At 33.3% G+C, this 21,616-nt stretch overlaps 1 protein-coding gene and 1 non-coding gene across 7 annotated transcripts in view; both read left to right on the forward strand.

Annotated features, from left to right (window-relative positions):
- LOC145724932 (uncharacterized) overlaps positions 1 to 15,437 on the forward strand; it is a 35,883-nt gene extending 20,446 nt beyond the window's left edge. For 4 of the 6 annotated variants that reach the window (XM_081973425.1, XM_081973428.1, XM_081973429.1 and 1 more), the window contains exons 15-25: positions 1,650 to 1,831; positions 1,887 to 2,017; positions 2,078 to 2,258; positions 2,466 to 2,730; positions 2,791 to 3,032; positions 3,090 to 3,237; positions 6,090 to 6,295; positions 6,431 to 6,718; positions 6,774 to 7,007; positions 11,489 to 11,712; positions 11,812 to 15,437. In XM_081973425.1, the coding sequence (XP_081829551.1) occupies positions 1,650 to 1,831; positions 1,887 to 2,017; positions 2,078 to 2,258; positions 2,466 to 2,730; positions 2,791 to 3,032; positions 3,090 to 3,237; positions 6,090 to 6,295; positions 6,431 to 6,718; positions 6,774 to 7,007; positions 11,489 to 11,712; positions 11,812 to 12,121 (2,411 nt within the window). In that variant the 3' untranslated portion in view covers positions 12,122 to 15,437. The remainder of the gene's footprint in view (positions 1 to 1,649; positions 1,832 to 1,886; positions 2,018 to 2,077; positions 2,259 to 2,465; positions 2,731 to 2,790; positions 3,033 to 3,089; positions 3,238 to 6,089; positions 6,296 to 6,430; positions 6,719 to 6,773; positions 7,008 to 11,488; positions 11,713 to 11,811) is intronic. The other 2 variants (XM_081973427.1, XM_081973430.1) reach the window with 2 other exon arrangements.
- Positions 15,438 to 18,433: 2,996 nt separating this feature from the next.
- On the forward strand, positions 18,434 to 18,505 carry TRNAD-GUC (transfer RNA aspartic acid (anticodon GUC)). The gene has a single exon. It is a non-coding gene; the product is annotated as a tRNA-Asp (tRNA).
- Positions 18,506 to 21,616: the final 3,111 nt, after the last annotated feature.

Genomic DNA, 21,616 nt, shown 5'->3' on the forward strand with positions numbered 1-21,616 from the left:
CTACATTTCTGACTGCTAAACATTACATCAAGTATTATCATTTCTTAGGTTTTGTTTGATGTTTAAAATGTTTGTCTAAAATTAATTAGTTACAGTTATACAGGGTTATTCACGTTATTCGACACGGAAAATTGTGACTAAATTATTCACTTTCAACAAAGTTTTGATTCTGGGATGGATATAGACCGATTTTAAGTATCTTTTAAAAATATTTTCAAGATGTACCGGTTGTCTCAAATGCAAAAAAGTATCAAAGTTGTATTTTTTCAAATGGAATACCTAGTATTTCATCTGATTTTCAGAATCTACGTTAAAAATAAAAAGGAATTACATTGAGGTTTTAAGACTTTATAGTTTCTCACATATTCGTTATTTTGTAAAAATTTAGAACAAATTTTAAGGTTTAATCAGTCAACCTCAGTTAGGTTTTTATTAATCAAAATTGGCTTGGGAACTGCTAAATGATAAAGTTTTAGGATCCATGAGTTAGAAATTGTCTAGCTCATACAGGATGTCTCAAAATTTTTACCCAATAATTGCAACCTTTAAACTTTAATAACTTGTCAAAATCAAATTGAACTATTTTATGGTTAAAGTAGATGCAAAATTTAATTATCTATCGAAAATTATTGAGGTCTCCTATGGCTTGGCGTTTTCTGGCCGATTTTGAGTGATTTTTGATACCCTTGAAAAATTACCACAGATTCAAACTGTTGTAAATGACATCTTAAATAGCAAATTAGCGAAATTTTTAAGAGTATATCCATTAATAAGATACTTAATAATGTTGCTGAAGGATTCAAAAACAGAGTAGGTATGTTTTTGTTTGTAGTCGAATGATCGCCGTTTCAAACATTTTTTATGAATTATTTTTGTAACTTGTATAGCAAATTTACAAAGTATTAAGCTATTATTTTATTCTAAACTTTACTTAGATTAGAACGATAGATATGTAATTGCAAAAAGTGATCTCAGTCAAAGTCAGCTCTAGTTTAAGAAATGTCGATTTTCCAAGAAAACGTTAACAATTAGCGGTATAAAACCTTAATAATTTTCGATAGGTAATTAAATTTTGCATATACTTTAACCATAAAATAGGTGGGGTTCCATTTGATTTTGACAAGTTTATACTACTTAAAAATTTTAGTTTTTGAGTAAATTTTTTGGGACTTCCTATATAAGCTAGACAATTTATCACTTTTGGATGGATCATCAAACTTAATCTGTTATCAGCGCCCAAGCCAATTTTGGTCAATAAAACTAAAAGGAAGGTTGAATGTTTAAATGTTAATATTTGTTCTACATTTTTACAACATAACGAATATCTGAAAAACTGTAAAGTTTAGACCTATCAAACCTTAATGAAATTACCTTTTATTTTCAATGTAGATTCTGAAAATAAAGTAATATACTAGGTGTTCCATTTGAAAAAAACATGACATTGATACTTTTTCTGCATTTGGGACAACCAGGGCATCGAAGATATTTTTAAAAGATACCTCCAATAGGTCTATATCCATCCCAGAATCAAAAAACTTTTTTGAAAGTGAATAGTTTAGTCACAATCTTCCGTGTCGAATAACGTGAATAACCCTGTATAAGAAAGACGTAGAAACAATACGAAAGTACGATAATATACGTTTTGTTAGGTGTGACATCGACGCAGCCTAAAACCATAACACCAAGTTTACTGACGGCAGTAACAAGCGCGACGGGACTTTTAATGCCAGTAGTAAAAAATGCTAAAAGTTCTCTTCCCACCAAGAAAGTAGCTCAAAAGTCTTCCAAACCACAAAAAACGATCCTAATCAAAAATCAACTGGGCCAAACCGTAAGCATTTATTTTACATCTAAGTTAGATTTTCCTTTATCGTTGTTGTAATCAGGTCAGGAAAATACAAGGTACTGACGACGCTGACTTGGATCGACAAGTAGCTGAGCAGTTAGAAGCCATCAAAGCGAGCGCCAGACTGCAACAAGCGAATAAAACACCGGAAATTATTAATTTTACTAATCGGTAGCCAAATTTTGTTCTATAATTTTCAAAGTAACTTTCTAAATGGTTGTGTAACTACAGGTCGATTCCTAACAGTACATCGGCAGGCAATAGGGCGGGAGCAATAAAAAAATCGTATATTAAAAAGGTTGAGGCGGTTAAATCTAAAGTGCCGGCTCAAGTTTCCGATGAAGGAGAGAAGAAACAGGACACTGTAGTACCCGCTTTATCTCCTTTGTCTCCCCAATCACGAATACCACAGGTAAGATTTTTTAAGTGTTGTTTCTATACCAACTTGAAATTAGTCAAATAACCTTTTTTTTTGTTTGTACATCTACTTCATAAACACCCTGCTTGACTATGAATTTTGTGGTGTATGTTCCATTACAAAACCTTTTAGCCCATGTTTTTAAATTTAGTAGAATAGGTGAAACAAAATTTTAATACAGTTCTTTTAAAATATTTTTAGGTTTCCAGCCAATCAACACAAAATGTTTCGAAAGTTTCTACAGTGAAACGAGAACAATTACGAATTCCTACTGGTAGAACGACGGACCAAGCAACTCATGTACAAACTGCCAGTGCACAGAAATCTATTAGTAAACCTACCGCAATACCTACACCTAAAACTGATAAACCAACGGAAACCAAAAGGGCAGAAAGTCCGGTGCGTCAAGTGGTCATCCAAGACGGCTTAGGTAACTTGACTACCGTAACTGTGGGACAAATTCTTGGTAAGTTGGTTTTTTACTTGTTGCCATCAGTGCAATTAATCACAACTTGGTGGTTTACAGCAATACCAAGTGAAACAGTGGACGGTCAACCGCAATCCTACATGCTAGTGACTGTGGATGAGTCTGGCAACTTAACGCCTCTAAATAACGACGCTTTAATGTCGTTAGATCCGAGCTTAGGACTGGGAGGAGATATTAATAATGTGGTTCTCCAAGTGGATCAAGGACAGGGTACTGTAGCAGCCGCAGTTAAACCTACTGTGGAAACTAAACCGTCTATTCCGGTTTCACAAAAGAACAAGGTATATAAGATGAGATCTTTTTTTTCTAATATTTTGTATTCTATATTTTTGTCACAGGTGGAAGAAAGACTAAAACCTGAAAAACCAAAGGCCGTACCACAACTGTCTAGTCAATTAAAGCCAGTGTTGGGAGTACCCAATCCACCGGAAGTTCCCATGGCAGTTGAACAACCTGTTGTTGCTGGGGAAGGAGTGGTTCCTGGAGGTAAGCCGCTTTGAAATAAGTTGAAAAAACTATTTCATATTAATATTGTCACAAAAATATACATATTGTATAAACACACCAAAATTAAGGAACACCAGCCACAAATTACAAATAAGTTGTATATATCCACTGGAACTCACAATTATCATTTTACATAGAAACTTAGCGTCTTATCCAAACATTACTTTAAGCAATCAGCGTACAGTGTGGCCTAATTTGCTTATTTTTATATGGAAATTCCCTAAACTATTATGAATTTTAAAAATCGTTTTTGGTATATTTTTTCATGAGGTTTGATGTCGCACACATTTTGCACAAGTGCCAGCAACTTCATTATTATGAATGTTTGGTGTAAATAACATAATTTATTTTTAACCAATGAGAAATATTGTTTTCAGACATCTTTTGAACAAAAAGAGATGGACCAACTTTTGAACATCTCTTTTACAATATGTATCATCTGTTATACTCCGCGAAAAGGGTACCCTTCTCTAGAGGCCTCTAGCAAATTTAAAATAATTCTAGGAAGGTTTAATACACTTTTACGGGCCTCTGGCATTTTAAAAAGGTTTTCAGTAACATTTAGAGGTCTATGGAACTTTCAAAATGGTCCTAGAGGCCTCTGGCAATTTAAAACAGTTATGGGAATGTTTAAGACACTTGTAGAGGTATCTGGCGCTTTTTAGAAGATTCTCAATAGCTTTTAGAGGTCTATGGGACTTTCAAAATGGTCCTAGAGGCCTCTGGCAAGTTAAGACAATTCTGGGAAAATTTAAGACACTTGTAAATAACTCTGACTTAGAGGTCTATGGAACTTTTGAAATGATCCTAGTGACTAAGTATACCCACTGGCAAATTAACACAATTCTAACAAGGTTTAAAACACTTGTAGATATCTCTGTCATTTTTAAGAAGGCTTTCAGTAACATTTAGAGGTCTATGAAACTTTTAAAATGGTCCTAGAAGCCTCTGGCAATTTTAAACGGATATGGGTAGGTAAGAGGCTTCTGGCGTTTTTTAAAAGATTCGTAATAGCATTTAGAGGTCTATGGAACTTTTGAAATTGTCCTACAAGCCTCTAGCAATTTAAAACAATTCTATAAAGTTTAAGACACTTAGAGGGCTCTGGTACTTTTTAGAAGATTCCCAGTAGCATTTAGAAATCGCTGGCACTTTCAAAATGGCCCTAGCGAATTCAACTAATTTAAATCAAGCAAGTTTTTCAAGACATTTTACTTCTGTAAATAGTCTATGAAAAGTCGTGGTCTTAATATAAGGATTTCTTCCTTTTCACTATACATGAACAGTATTTTGAACACAGACCTGCTCTATACAGGGTATTCCAAAGGGTTCGAAACGGTCTTCCATTTTCCACAAGGTTAAAGTTACAAAGATGAAATTTTGAAATATCACGTAATATTAAAAAATCTCTCTTGATGGTCATTTCTAATTTTTTGCACCTGGGTCTTTGGACAAGCGACATCCACCACCATTGTTTTTAATGGATCGGTTATGATTTTAATCAATTTTTACGTTCTACCAAAATTTTTATAATCAGCAGTTAAGGTTTAACAACGTTTTATCCAGCCAGTTTTGATAAATCTGAGTTTAAATTATGAAGAAAAAACAACAGGTTTATCGTTGACTAAAAAACCTGTTAATATCTAATCAGAAGGTGGATTAGGGATGACTTTTTGATCCTTCAAATTATCTTGACATTTCGTGTCAAACATTTATAATGTGTGTCTCAAGTTACATTACAAATTGAATAGAAAATGGTTCAATTACATAAAAGAGAAGGAGTAACATTACTCGTGATGGTCAGATACGATGACAGCAGACGTTCACATCTCCATCTACCGTATACATTTCTCAACTCAATTCACCCTTCTAATTTGACGTTATCAGGTATTCTAGTCAACAATGAAACCGGTTTTTCTTTGCTCAAAGTTTAAACTCAGATTTCTTGAAACTGCCTGAATAAAACTTTACCAAACTTTATTTGCTGATCCAAGGAATTTTGAAAGAACAAAAAAATTGATTAAAATCATTACCGATCCATTAGTAAAAATGGTGATGGATGTCGCTGGTCCAAAGACCTAGGCCGTAAAAATTCAAAATGACCATCAAGAGATAGATTTTTAGATAGAAAAAGGTAAACCGTTTCGAAACATTTGGAATACCCTGTATAAAACGAGTCACGCTGTTTATTTACGAAACTGATAAAAACGTCTAAATAACCTGACATTAATTGAACTGTCAAACTGACAACAGCTGGTAGTATGGTGTTATCAAACACACATTTTTATTTGATCTTCTTTTAATGAAATGAGATAAGGGATGTGAGGCAACAGTCAGAAGTCACTGAACAGAGAATAACTATTTTCTTTTATGTAATCTTTAGTTCATAAATCTTGTTTAACTATCAATTTACTTAAATTTAGAGAATGTTCTTCTTGCTTTTTGATTAAGCTTTATCGAATAAAGTTAAGATTACATTTGATTGTGCAATTACTTCTAGTTTTGAAAATTATTCAGATATGCGAATGTTACTTCATTGTCAAGCCAAGTTTACGAAAAGTTTTTATCAAAATTCATAAAATAAAAAAAGCCTTTCTGATGGAGTAAAAGTAAATTAAGACTCTTATTTAAGAAAATAGTTGAGTTTATAACTCAAAAAAGTAAATCAATAAAAGTAACATTTACAGAATCGTAATCTATGTAAAAAGTGCCTTAATAACAAAGACGATAGCAAATTTCTGTTTGTATTATCAAACTAACCTTGAAAAAATACTTTAGTAACGTCCTGGAGTTTTCCCAAATGAATGTTATTAAGAAAAACAAAATTGTAGATGCTGGAGGCCAACAACTAATAGTGACAGGAGATCCTGTAGCCACCCAAAAATTCCTGGAATCTCTGTCGGATGGTTCAACTGACTTGGCCGGTATTCTGGCAAAGGCGGAAGGTGGCAGCGTTTTAATTCAGACTGACGGCCAACAAATTTTAATCAGGACCAATACGGACTCGCAGTCTGATCTTGGTTTAACTGATTCAGAGGTAGGGTTTCTAGTATAAGTGTTTACAGCTCTATTAGTTTGGATTCGTGTATTTTATTCAACAGTTTTGTCAGAAAAGTGTATAATTTTCATTATTAAGAGTAAACTGAACCACACTTTTTTCTTGGATTTCTAGTTGCTAACATCGCACAAACCCAATCAGGATATTTTGGCCGCCGCCTTGGCAAACACGGACGTGTTTCAATCGACTGAACAAGCTGTCATTAACCAATCGATTGTGAAGGGAATCTCTTCTGCTCAGCTTAGTCCTGGCACTAGTGCTGGATTGTTTCCCATGCAAGTTGGCAATGTGTTGGAGACGAGCTTAACACTAAGTTCCCCCATCATGACACCCTTAGAACTGCCCAGTACGAATAGTAAGAAAATCGATGACGAAGCTGATGTATTGGGACAGGTTAGTAATGTGAATTATTATTTGTATTCACATCGCACAACAGTTTGAAATATCATTCATTCAGGTACCTAAAAACGTCGATTTGCCCATTACAATAACGGATCCAAATATTTCACAAACTGTGGCTCACCAACCTACCCTCATGGAATTGTCTTTGCCTATACCGGACAACAGTTCGAGTCAGGATATTAACAGTCCGTCATTTCCTTACGCCTTAACGACGATAGAAGAATCCGTCGGATTGTCGCAGAAATCTTTTAACGGTAGTATGCCTCTCCTTACGGAAGATGTGATTGAGGTAAGTTTATTTTATATATTTCACTGTCTACACATGTTAAAGATACACTAATGATATGTATCACTAATTTTGTGGGACATAAGATGATATTAACACGTATTTGGTTTGACTGTTCGCAGAAACAGCACATCTCAAATATGTATAAAGAATAATTTTAATTGTGGAAAAAATAGTATTTGTGTGAAAGGTGTTTTGGTGTGAAAATGATCAAGAAAAAGCAGCAATTATGCAGCTGTTGTTTGACAGAGATAAACTTAATTATACGCCGCTTAAAATAGATGAGAAAAGTTACAATTATATCTTTACAAAACTGTTACAATACAGGGTGTCCAAAAAGTCTGGAATATTGCAAATATCTTGAAAACTACGAACTAATTTTATTTTTCTCAAAATTTGTATATTGTTATAGTAATGAGGGTGAAATGAGGTTCACAAGTATACAGGGTCAGTCACAAAGTATATCAAATTTCTTATTTCAAACCTAATACCCGGTATATTACTTCAGATTTTAAGAGTACTCATAAAGACCAATTCAATGATTTACAGAATTACTACTATTACAACATTTTTTCTGAGTCAAAAACACCATTTTATGTAAATAGTACGAGAATTTGATTAACTTTACAGACTAATGGGCGACAAGCTTAATAGTACACGCTTCAAATAAAAAATAACAACCTGAACGTTAAATTAATGTGTCAATGTCAAGTCAATCCTGTTTACATCGGACATCCATGGCATGGACGTCACGTTTCAATCGGATAGAGCATTTTAATTCTGCTATTTTTTTAGGATTGGCTAGTCAATCGAAATTGTTAATCCGCGTTGTTTATATCAAAGGTTTTATGGTAGTTTACTTGATTGGATTGAATAAGCGGATTCAATAAACGTAGTCAATGACTCCTATTTTAACTATTTTTAAACATCAATTACTTCTCCTGATAACATTATTTGAACTTGGACAGTTGCAAATAGATTTTTTTTTATGGTCACAGGACTGCTTTTAATTTTAAAACTGAATTCTTTTCAATTTTGACAGCTTTAATTTGATCTGAGACAATTTTAAAGGTCAAAACTGTATTTATTAGGGTCACATAACTGTTTTGACTATTTTTTAACATAAATTTTTTGATCCTGTTGACATTTGAACTTTAATAGTTGCAAATTCAAATTTTTTTTAGGGTCACGTGACAATTTTGACAGTTTAAATTGGTTGTTCTGCAACATTTGGTAGTTAGCTTTAATAATTTTAAAACTGAATTGTTTTCAATTTCAATTTGATACAGACAGCTTCAATTTGACGTCTCAGACAATTTTCAAGTTCAAAACTGTATTTTTGAGAATTTGACAAATTTAACGTTTTGCCAGACTTTTACATTTAAAATTGTATTTATCAGGATCACAACTGTTTTAAACTCAATTTCTTTATCAATTTGAACTTTGACAGATTTAATTTGTGTGTCTCAGAAAGGTTGTGTCACGTGACTTTTTTGACTGTATTTTAAAAATTTTCTATTTAATTTGAACTTTGGTAGATAAAATTATTTGTCGTCTGAGCATTTTTAAATACAATTTGAATTTTTACAGTTTGACAAACAAAACTAAAAATAAACGAAACGTAATGAATAATTTGAGTTTGATCATTTATTTACCGCCATTTGTACCGCCGGACTTTGAACAAAACTTAAGTTAAGTGTAGTCCAGACTGTAACTATTTTGACTTGTATTGTCACAATCTGAACCAAACTTAACTTAAGTTAGGCTTGTGCCGGTTTTGTCAACATTGGCTAAGTTTAGTTTAGACTATGTTATTTTGCATCTGATCTATCAATTTAGCTTAAGTTGTACATAAAATCGACTTGGAAGTGTTACGGAAACAAGCATTAAATTAATGAGGGTATTCATTTTAATTAATGGGGATTATTGTTTGAACAGGGTTATTTTTAGTTCTGTCATTAGTGTTAGGCTGGGTTTACCCAACTTCTTTATTCTTAATTCTTATTTCTTAATCCTTATGGAGTTAAAACCCTGTTAGTTTAATGGTGCTGTGTACACAAGTTCTGAATCCTTAATTCATAATTTTAGTTAGTAATGCAAGGCCTTGAGAGCTCCCAACTTTAACTTTTTAAGGAAAAAAATATTTTTTTGCGCATGCCTTGATTTGGAGTTTTTGCCGGGGGAAACTTATGAAAATATTTGATGAAAATGATTTATTAACTTTGTGGGTGTGTGATTGTTTATTCCGATTAGCATATTTAGATTATGCAACTTTTTAGGATCTTTCTTCAGTTGGGAACCAACTAATGAATATAAATACACAAACTGTTCTTGTGTGATCCTTATGTATTTAAAAAATTGGTGCTGGTCCCACTCCAATTTGAGCGTATTCCTAACCATAGTAGCATATAGCCCTTCAGTTTTTCAGATTAATAGGCCGGACCCCAAACCTTCTGTTTCTTTTCCTGGATTTATGAAGTATTGCCCTAACTCCACAAATATGCATTAAAAACATAGCGGATAACTCTAATGCTGTTGCTTTTTTCGGGGGTAATATCCCTAGTGCATTAAATTTTTTCGGAAAAACGAGTTTCTAAGTAATTTGTTTTAACAAATAGCATGAGCGCGAGTGGTTTTAAAAATCATCCGAGTCGAATTTTTAAAACCACTCTCGCTCATGCTATTTGTTAAAACAAATTACTTAGAAACGAGTATTCCAATTTTTCCGCGGGAAAAATTAGATGCCCGAGGGATATTTGGTAAGATTATTTCCTGAGTTAAATAAACATTTCATTTTAATTAAAACAATAAGAACAATAATTAATAAGAACAATAACTTTCAAGCTAGAAAGGGTAACACTATTCTTTATGTTGCTGTGAGGAGTGTGCAATTTTTTCGAATTTTTTTCCGGAAAAACTGCTGACAGCTAAGTTGACAGTTGTTAAGTGATTTTTCCACTTAAAATTTACATTTGTTATACTAATTCTTGATAGCGATTGGTCAAAATTGATAGGAAGGAAATAATCGGGAGAATTTAATGTTATAAATAATCACTTCAATAAAACAAACCTGACAAATTTGTTTTCATTTAGTTTAACCTTACTTTTTGTTTTTAACTTTCAAATGTCATTCTGGGAGTCCGGTTTTCAACTTGAAACGTATCGCACGTCTGTTTCGTGGGCGCCATTTTGTGTCGCTAAGAAACCACGTTTCTTGAAACGGTGTACAGAGAAGTTTGAAGTTGACGACCGAACTCCGCAGCCGGTCGAGTGGAGATGGTGGGAGCTCTAAGTGGAAATGTCGATTCCTAAAAGTCTACGGGGAATTGTCTTGTGCGGTGCACTTCCAGGAGGTGGAAAGGGTGAAAACCTAGGAGAAGACCACGTGGATGTGACAGTGACGGTTATAGTTTCCACGAGGAAGGACTACATCTTTTGCTCGGATCGTGCCTTTAAGTGTTTCAAGGAAAAAAACTCTTCGCGCTTCCGGGCTCTGGGGGAGCTGTCACACCTTTGGAGGAGCTCGGATGGAGGAGTTTGAAGCCTTTGTTGTGTTGTCTTGCTGACTTCTTGGTCAGACCTAAGAGGAGGAGCTTAAGCTCTGACGTGGCGTAGGCCACCCTCGACCTAACCTAACTTGGCCTGGCTGAATACCCTAGTGGTGAATGCCATAAAGAAAGTTAAAAAAAAAAAAAAAAAATGTCATTCTGTACTAGTCATAATTTTTAAGAATTAAAGAATCTGCATAATCGACTTTTTAATAAAGAATTAACGATTAAGAAATACGAAATAAGTATTAACAATAAAGAATTAGCTATTAAGAATTAAGCAGTTGGGTAAACTCGGCCTTAACGTCAAATAGGCTGTTGATGCTGACGTAACGACAAAATTTTGAATACACCGGGTGCATTCACGAGGCATTTACGAAAATGATACCTACTAATTCCACCGTTTACCACAACTTTTAAGGATCTGGTTCATTACGGTGGAAAGAATTTTAGAACGCGATTGGTATTCCTAAACCTGATATGTCTTTGACATCTGGCATCCAGATGTTCATTGTTAAAATGTTTTATAATATCGGCATACTCTCCCTCCATCTCGCAAACAGAACATATTTCAATATCCATTTTAATTTAACAGGTCATCCTCATAAGCTAGCTAAACTGTGGAACAAACCGACAACCATAAACTAATTTTTGAGGTTATGATTCTAAATTTTAAGGAAAAACCTGTCAAAAGTCACTTTTTTCTTAATTCACCAACGGAACTTCTCGATCCATAAATCATAAACCGGGTACATATTTTCGGTATATGGGTAAAATTTCAGAACGGCAATAGCAGTTACCAAAAACAATTTTCGAACGCTATAGGTTAAACAGATATCTACCGGTAGAATATTCGTAAATGCCTACGGTGAACATATGCGGTTGCTATTGGTGTCAGAGTTTCAACTTTTACTTTAATTAACTTAAATGTTTCAGCATCGTAACGTGACTTCTCCCAGTAGCGACAAGGTTCTATTAGATAAGGATAGTTCAAGTAACTTCAGTGCAAACTTTGAGAGTCTACCATTGCTAGACACGATAGACGCGTCTAAAGAAGATAACAAAACAAGTGCTTTTGGCAATATTGAGTCACTGCCAATGCTTTCCGAAGATGTGGTCGAAGATAGCGGTTCCAGTATCGGTTCATCAAAGCTGCCAAGGTAAGTTACTGTTGTTTTTGCTGTCTTTACGTTACTAAGAATAAATAAAATGAAAAGTATAAAACATTGTTTTTTGACAGTGAATTTCCTGTATTTTAGATCTTCTCCAAAATCACTGCAACGCGACATAGTTGACGAAGGCTTATCGACACTCGGTGGCGAAATGTGCAGTTCGCTAAGCGAACCACCTCCAGACATGTTCGATCTGTCCAGTCTGGCGCCCAAGGAAGAAGAAATTTCGAGCGATTTGTCTTCGATACCGGAACCGGAAACGCTTTCAATCAACAGCGAGAATTCCAACGAAATTCCACTTCAACCTCCGATTGTGGCCAGTTTGAGCGACCTGAAACGGCACAGCGACGATGACTCGGAAGGCTCGGACGAGAAACGACCGCGATTCGACGACTGATAATGTAAGTCCGTTGCCGTTATTGTAAATAATTGTAAATTTTTTAAATTGCGTTGATGTGGGTTTTGTTAGTTTTGGGACACAAAAAGTTCTAAACTCGGTTATTGTTTTTTTTTAACTGTTATAAGATTGTTCTTTTAAAAGATCAATTGAATGGGCTTTTTTTTTTAATGAAATCTGATTTTTTTACATCTTGCAGTAATTTTGTTAATATTGTCAACTATAGTCCCATAGGGTATGATGCATTGACATATCTAAATTAAAAAAATTATAGTTTTTACTGGATTATACAGGGTTATTCACGTTATTCGACACGGAAAAGTGTGACTAAAGTATTCACTTTCAACAAAGTTTTGATTCTGGGATGGTATAGACCTATTGGAGGTATCTTTTAAAAATATTTTCAAGATGTACCCAAATGCAGAAAAAGTATCAAGGTTATATTTTTTCAAATGGAATATCTAGGTTTGAGTATGGAATTGAGGTTTGGTACCTACATTTAAACTTTACAGTTTCTCAGATATTCGTTATTTTGTAAAAATTTAGAACAAAATTTAAGGTTTAATCACTCAACCTCTGTTCGATTTGTATTAATCAAAATTGGCTTGGAAACTGCTAAATGATCAAGTTTTAGGATCCATGGGTGAGAAATTGTCTAGCTCATACAGGATGTCTCAAAATTTTTACCCAATAATTGCAACCTTTAAACTTTAATAACTTGTCAAAATCAAATTGAACACCACCTATTTTATGGTTAAAGTAGATGCAAAATTTAATTATCTATCGAAAATTATTGAGGTCTCCTATTATAACTGTTCGCGTTTTCTTGGAAAGTCAACATTTCTCGAACTCGCACCGATTTTGAGTGATTTTTGATTCTCTTGAGAAATTACCACAGATTCAAACTGTTTTAAATGACAGTTTAAATAGCGTATTAGCGAAATTTTTAGGAGTATATCCATTAAGATACTTAATAATGTTGCTGAAGGATTCAAAAATCTTGTAGGTATGTTTGTGTTTGTAATCGAATGGTCGCCGTTTTAAACATTTTTATGAATTATTTTTCTAACTTGTATAGCAAATTTAAAAAGTATTAAGCCACTATTTTATTCTAAGCTTTACTTAGAACGATAGATATGTAATTGGTGGGGTAAAATAGGTGTGGGTCCATCTGATTTTGACAAGTTTATACTACTTAAAAATTTAAGTTTTTGAGTAAATTTTTTGAGACTTCCTATATGAGCTAGACAATTTATCGCTTTTGGATCATGAAACTTAATCTGTTATCAGCGCCCAAACCAATTTTGGTCAATAAATCTCAAAGGAAGGTTGAATGTTTAAATGTTAATATTTGTTCTACATTTTTACAAATTAAGGAATATCTGAGAAACTGTAAAATTTAGACCTATCAAACATCAATGAAATTACCTTTTATTTTCAACATAGATTGATTTTTCTGCATTTGGGACAACCGGTACATCTTGAAAATATTTTTAAAAGATACCCCCAAACGTGAATAACCCCAATGATTAAAAAAATATAGCAGGAAGGAGCAATAGCAACCAAAGTGGGAGACAAAAATCGTTCAGTATGGCAGCCCTAAATTTCCGGTTGGCACTGTCAGAAAATCAATGACGATAATCAATCTGCTGTTGCCCACTATTCACAAATCTACTCGTCAATAATAATTCAACTAATTTAAGTTTGCAAAAATTATCCTTTAACGGACCGAAAAGCAAAATAAACAAAAACAATAAATTTTTGCGGTTTTTAGCTAACTTCGCATACCACCAAATATAAAAAAAACTGTTTTACGACTAACTTAGAAGTTTCAAATTCAAGTGCGCAGTAGGCGAATGTGGGGGACAAAGATGGCGACTTCCGTCTTGGTCGCTTAATGCACAAACGGGGTATATTGTTATAACCTCCTGATACTTGTTCTTTTTTACTCGAAGAATAACCCTGTATATATTATTTTTAACAATAGAAGTCAAATATCCTATTTTTACCTTGTTCAGGCTTGTCATTGTTTCACATTAAGCCAGGTAATGAAACTACTAAACAATCTTACGCATTGGACACATCAGGAAAGAAAACTTCTTATCTCATTCACGTCAAAGCTTCTCAACATGTTTTTTCAGCTGATATTCTGAAGATTTAATACTATTACACCAACTACACTAATTGAAGATTTATGATTAGATGTAAAAAGTATAACTCTCCTTATTTACGTACGAAATAATTATAAAGAATGTCAAAATAATATCTTAGTTGCAAATCGGTCGCTGTGTAAGCACAGATTATCCAATGCTCTCATTCATAAGTAAACAAAAAAACTTTAATTGAAAACGTATAGGAGATGTTCAACGGGCTTTATTAGAAACTTATTGAGGTTTCCAAAATACCAATCTATCAAAAACAGCAAAATTGGCATACTTTTTGATCTGAAAATGTTTTAGAATCATCATAACTGCTTACTAATGCATCCATTTTGAGAACTACCCTTTGACCCGTGTTCAGTAAACGTCTAATCTACTATCTACGGACACCCGGTATATGACATTATTCATAAAAAGTATTTAGAATAATCACAAAAACAAATTAAATAATTAAATAGAGGGTAATATTTTTTTTACCCGTTTTTCAAGATAAAATAGCTGATTGCCTTTGTTGACATGACCTGACAAGTGACTGAAGGTTGTTTTTGGGATCCAATTAATGTGGACTAATAGTTGTTTATGTGATAAAATTATCATCAAAATGTTAGGATGCTAAATTATCTACCGAGTTTAGACTTTACCTTATAAATCGTTTAAACCACTGTTTGACAGTTTGCTACTTGAATAAAATATTATTATTATTATTGAATTTGGACTACATTGTTTTTTTTTTTGTAAATAAAAGTTATAATGTACGGTATGTACATAAAATAAAAAAAAAAGCTTTTATGATATCTTTTATAATGAACATGTTATTATAGTTAAGATTGTCGTGTAGGGCCTGCGGTTTCATTCCTATTAGGTTATACTTGTATTTTTATCCCGGTTTGTTTAATTTCAAATGATTTCAATTGTCGGTTTGCGCCATAGGACTGAAACTAGAGGCTAGTTATTCTTAGTTAAGCACATACATAGATGTCGTATTCTATAGGTGTTAGACATAGTTATTAATTATGACAGCAAATCGCGCAGCACCCGGATTACTAGATCTTGTTTTTTAAAGTTGTCAGAATGTCTGCGTCCGCTGTTAGATTAGTAAATTTCAACTTGTACTTTTATTAAAGTAATATATTATTTATAATAAAGTAAATCATAAATGGTTTCATATTTTAAAGAAGAAATAATAAAGGTAAGTAATCTTTTTCTTCTGGTGGGATTCGAACGAATAACACGTTAACTGTCAAGCTACCTGTAGAGGATCATCACCATGGGGATCTCGGTTAAGAAATACGACAAAGTTTTTAATTTGGGGCAAAGTTGAGCAATTCATTAAAATGCCGCTTTAAAAATTTAAATATTCTTAGTACTCTTCATCTCAGCCGAAGTGGCAGCAATAAATGGTCACGTCAGATTGAAATTCACTCATGTCTTAAGCCCGTTTTAGACTATCCTATTTCATGTACCAGATCTGGTGTAAGAAATAGGCACACAATTGTGATGATTCTGGGATGGGACTGATCTGGGGTTGACAATTTTTCTGTTTTACACTATCCCATAAATGCTCTCAGATATGATCGAATTATTTTGACGCTTGACAAAAAAATGACATAAATGATTGTTAATTCTGAGTTTGCTGCACAATGAACTATTGTTGGAGGATCCTCATCATTATAGGAACTTTTTACGAATGGACAATGCCTGTTTTGTCAAACTTCTCGATCTTATTAAAAATGACATACAGAAACAATCAACCCATTTAAGAGAACCGATATCTGCTGAAAACAGGTAAATGGGAAATGCACAAATCCTATTGATTTAATAACCCTATAGTCATATTTTTTTTTATTGATGTTACAATGTTATACTATAACTTAATATGAGTTACACTGATATATATAAATACTTGTATAATGGGTTAACCTGAAGCCAAAGTTCTGTTAGGCCCGGTTGTAAAAAAGCAGTTTGAACCTAGTTCTGCTGAATTATCGACTGGTGACTGGGGTCGACTTTTAGATCACCGCCCTCTGTACAAGAAAGCCTAGACTGTCACTTTTAATGGCGGCGTTAGCGGTTTTCGTTTTGTACACAAACCTATGCAGATGCAGTAGAAAATATGTTTTTTTTTATTTTTTCGTGTAGTTGATTAGAAGTTGTGAGTGAAAAATCAAAGAACGCTTCATTCCTGATCCAGATATGTATAGATATGGCTTTTTATACCCAATAAAGTCCAGCCAAAGCAAGTTTGGTTAGAACCCTTTGTCCTGGAAAGTACAACAAACTAATGTGAAAACTGCTCAATCAAAGAAAATTTGGAAATCCTTGAAGCTAGGTAAGCAAAACTGGTAAATGGGTTTTATATTATTATCAAGACCTTTCTTTTAAAATGTAAATGTGCCAAATGTGCCAATGTAAATGTCCTGTTTCTTCAGAGTAAACCTTTGTTGCTCTCAAAATGCAGGCGGCCTCAAAATGTAACTCACATACCTATGTATGTAAGAGGCAATAAGTTTACTGAATGAGAAAGCATATTGTACTTACCACTGAGTATTGTGTTGGAGTAAAATCATTCCAGTTCAAAGCTTTCAACCACTGTTGGGTTCGAGCAGGGTCTTTTGGAAAGTAAAAGACTGACACTTTTGGGCCTTTCACCAAATTGCTTTTACAATTTGGCAAACAACAAGTGAACGGCATATTGTAGAGGCAATAGAATTTAAGTTAAAAAAACAACAACAAATTATAGAACAATGAAGGAACAATAACAATAGTGATAACACAATAAAATGAACACAAACTACACTTTCACTAGAACAAGAAACATATAAACAACAATATATAATAGCAAACAAAAATTATTTTGGCAAGTAATCCCAAGTCTTGATTTGAAACCTTAAACATTAATTTAATCATCGAAAAACTCAATTTCCACAATACAAACAAATGCAAACTGTCAACCACTATTTCGGCCATATTGGAATTTTTGGCATGCACCTTCTTGGCTTTCTTGTACAGAGGGCGGTGCTTAGATTAGTTCCAAACGTTTTCATTGATATTGCGCGGTTGCCAGCTTGAACGTTCCAGATTTCTTATGATTTAAAAAGTTTTGTTTTGTTTTAAGCCAGACATATTGTAAAGTTTGGGTATAGAGCATTTTTAAAAGCTGTTTCGGTTTTTTGCTACCAATAGATGAAGCAATCGCCCCCAGTATTGCTTCGTGTCAGTGAAAGAAAATTGTTTTATCCTTTTTTACGAGAGCATTCGGCAACATGACATCAGTGTGTTTTTAAGGTTAGCAAAGGACAGAAACATATTGATTGAGAATTGACAGTGTTTCAGTTGTTTACCGATTTGACAAGATCACAAGAGTGAGGTTAAGCTGGTAAAAAACAAAATATAATCAAGAACTTAAAAACGAAACGTCGATTATATCTTTTAATCGTAATTTTCGTAAAGTATATCTTTTGTTTTCAGTCATCATATCTGATGAAAGGCAATGAAAGGGGTAATTGTATAAACACTCGGATTGAAATTTAAAGAATACCAGGGTCCAGGGCACTAATGGGAGCGATGCACGTCATCAGTGAGTTTGACGTTTTGAAAATGCATTCCTATTGCTTAGCGATTAGTTGCGACCTGTTGCGCTCTCTTTCTAACACGCACTTATTAACTGAACGCAATTCTGACACAAACGTGACCTTCTCGATCTCGACGTTTAACGAGTAGTATGCGTTGTTGCCAGATTGCTAGTTGACTGTTTCCCGTTTTTGTTTTTATTGTTGATGACTTGACTAAAACTGCTTACAGAGAGAGACAAAAAAAAACTCAATATTGACTAATATTGTTATTCAAAATTTTCTGTTAAAAAACTGCGTCTGTCAACTTGTATATAAGAAGTAAATAAAAACAAAATTTATGTAAGGTTCGGGTTTTAATGAAAAAAACTAAACATCTGGCAACGTGGCGCGTTAAACGTCAATGACGTGCATAGGCCGATTTATTGCCTTCTACTAGGATACATATCTGAGCGGTAAGCGGCAGAGCTCCCGCCGCTTACCGCTTCTGTCGTAGCCAAAAGTTTGACTAACACTTTCGCGAAAATACGCCTAAACGTTTTCTGCTGCTTATTATAAACTTGAAATATCAAACTATTTCCAAGTCTTCGGTAGTATAGTGGTCAGTATCCCCGCCTGTCACGCGGGAGACCCGGGTTCGATTCCCGGCCGGAGAGAACTTTTTTTATTTTTTTACTCCCGCAATTTACACGCATTTAAAAAAATCATATTTACCCTCACATATTGCCACCCGAATGCCAATAAATAACGTTTTTATTTATATTTGACTACAAACAAAACATAAATTTGGTTTTATTTGAGCAATAACATTGTTTCACAGAACAAAGTAAATATTGGGTTACCCGAGGTTACCCGCCCTATAATTGAAGTGTATGTAGATGAGTAAGGAAAAGGAAACGTAAAGGGATGTGGAAAGGTAAAGGTATGTAGAAATGTAAGAGTGTATGGAAACATGCAAATAGAAAAAGTATGCAAAGATTGCAGAAATACAAAAAAAAACTTGAGAAAGAAAGAAAGTTTGAAAATGTTAATATAAAATGTCACAATATGTCTAATGTAAAAAAATATATTAAACTTGAGGCTAAACACACCCTATTACACTACCTTCAACTTTCAAACTTTGTCATTGATCAATAAAGCTTCTTTACTGTTCTTGATACATTACACTTTTATAAAGCTAATACCAAATACTAAAATAACTAAACAACAAAAACAAAACGTTAATAAAGTTACATTATTATAAAGTTACTTATTATGTAGTTAATTAATTCTTTAATACAGTTTATTTTTATTTACGTGATGTTGCGTGATCGTGATTAAGAACTATATCAAAGTTTTAAATACTTTAGTACCTAAATTAATTTACAAGCTTGTTTATATAAGCTTTTTATATAAATAACATACATATCTAAATAACGCAATGTTTTTATAGCCTGATTGGAATTCTAAGCCTCCATAACACAACCAAGCTTGTGATTACGTAGGCTACAATGTTGGTATATTACCCCATTCATGATCATAAATACTAAATTGTGACACAAACTATTTGCTATAAAAATAATAATAAACTTTACTGTTCTCGTTAACCTAAAAAAAGTGTCATGAAAGCCAATTTGATTCAACTTAAGATGGAAATTTACAAAAATATTATTTACTTTATTAGGAAATTTATAAAAATCAGTTGCATAACGCAAAAAATATTTTGGGTTCACCGTGTATAAAAGTGATCACAGAAACAAAATTTACTTTTATTAAAAATAATATTACGCTTATTTCGTAAACATTGATTGAAATAACGTATCAATAAAGAATTCGATTTATTAGGTCCATTAAATTTACGATCCACCAAGTTTCATAAAAGTACTGTTTTTATTTGCTATTTTTATCGGTGAAACTTAAGATTTTATTTCCGAACGGTCACAAATTTCTAATAATTTTATGTTCCAGTACTGATTCACGATTTTAGTATTTCTTATTATATTGTATTTGAGTTTATGTTACGTACAACATTTTATCTACAACGATTATTATTTTAATGATTAATTGAAAAAAAAAATTTAAAAAAAAATAAAAATATTTCCAGCAACTTGTTAGGCATGTCAACATCTGGCATTAATTTATCCAATTGCAAAGAGTTTACCATTAATATTTATCCTAATAATAATTGAGTTTTCATGTAATTGTATGTCATGTTTTTTAATTTAAAAAAATCTAACTAAAAGTTACTTTTAATATTAATATTAATAAGCAGTAAGATAGTGGAGGCAACAGGACTCCAGATGTACAAACAAATTGTTCACCGATTATTAAGGCACTAGTGCGGTAATAGATTCAAAAAAGCACTAGTGCGTTAATAAAGGTCATTATGACACTGAAAATAGTGCGAAATTACGATATTATGTAACTGTTGTAGATAAAACATTTTTACTAAAGTATGCATCTTATTGTCAAAATAACATTTCCACGAATATTAAACGATTCAAAATGGTATCAAGTTTTTTTGTTATTTATTTAATAATTATAATTAAATTGAATAACGATATAACAAAAGAAAAAACTTCAGATTTTGACAGACAATACGGTTTTATAAATGTAGAGTGATACCTGTGATACGAAATTCCACTAAAAACCAGCTCTTTTTATGCAACTACAAAATTATCCTAGGCTCGCCAATAGCAAACAGCAAACAAATTAAAATTTACAAAACATGTATGAGAAAGGAAAAAAATTGTCAAAACAACGAAACACCGATTACTAACGTACAAGTTAACTTAAAACAACAACACAAACAAAAAAATTGCTTTAATACTAATTACAAAAATGAGATTTTCCAATAATCCCTCTCACAACCCATCCAACAAACTTTCATTTTTTATGAGCGGCATATTGGATTTTGCATTTTTGAATGCAGTGTTATTCTTGATCATTTGACGGAGTAATTTAGGGTCAAAGCAAGGTGTGTCCCAAAATATGTGATTTTAGGGTGAAAGAATTTTGACGTCCTCTAGCGTCCAAACGGTGTCATCAATCAGCTCATGGAGGGGCATTGTTAGAAAGCTTGAAATCTGCTCTATCTTTTGTTTTCTATGACATTTTGACGTAACTTGTCAAATAAGGGAGTAATTTAGGGTCAAAGCGAGGTGTGTCCCAAAATATGTGATTTTAGGGTGAAAGAATTTTGACGTCCTCTAGCGTCCAAACGGTGTCATCAATCAGCTCATGTGGGGACATTTTTGGAAAGCTTGAAATCTGCTCTATCTTTGCTTTCTCAGTTTTTTTTTTTGCTCCAGGAGGGTTAAAATAGCGGCCTGAAACACCATTTTGCCTGTCATTTCTTGATACGTAAAATTTTTTTTTAGAATGAGGTACAAGTCAAGTAGAATAGCAACACCCTCAAATAGGTAATTTTACATTTTGAGAAAACTTGTCGAGACGATATCCGCATTTTGTCAGGGGATAAGGAAACCGTAACAGTTCAACAATGAGCTGGGAAAGTAAATTTAAGAACCTTGAGGACCGAAACAACCTACAGGAAATTTCCAACTGACTCCAAGGCTTGTATCCACAGACTGAATCCCTCAGACCAGAAAATATTATAAATTATTTAGGGTGAGCCAATAGCTTGAATGAATGAATGAGTATTGTTAGATGGGCTCCCTTCTAACAATAGCTTATTGTGACCCTTGACAAGCTAGTACCCCTCCAGTTCGGTGGCCCTGACAAAGCCGCAGAGCCTCCTTGGCCGGGTACCTTGAATATCTAAGGGG

Source organism: Ips typographus, linkage group LG2, assembly GCF_016097725.1.
Source record: "Ips typographus isolate SLU linkage group LG2, UJ_Ityp_2.0, whole genome shotgun sequence".
In the NCBI taxonomy this organism is placed as follows: domain Eukaryota; kingdom Metazoa; phylum Arthropoda; class Insecta; order Coleoptera; family Curculionidae; genus Ips; species Ips typographus.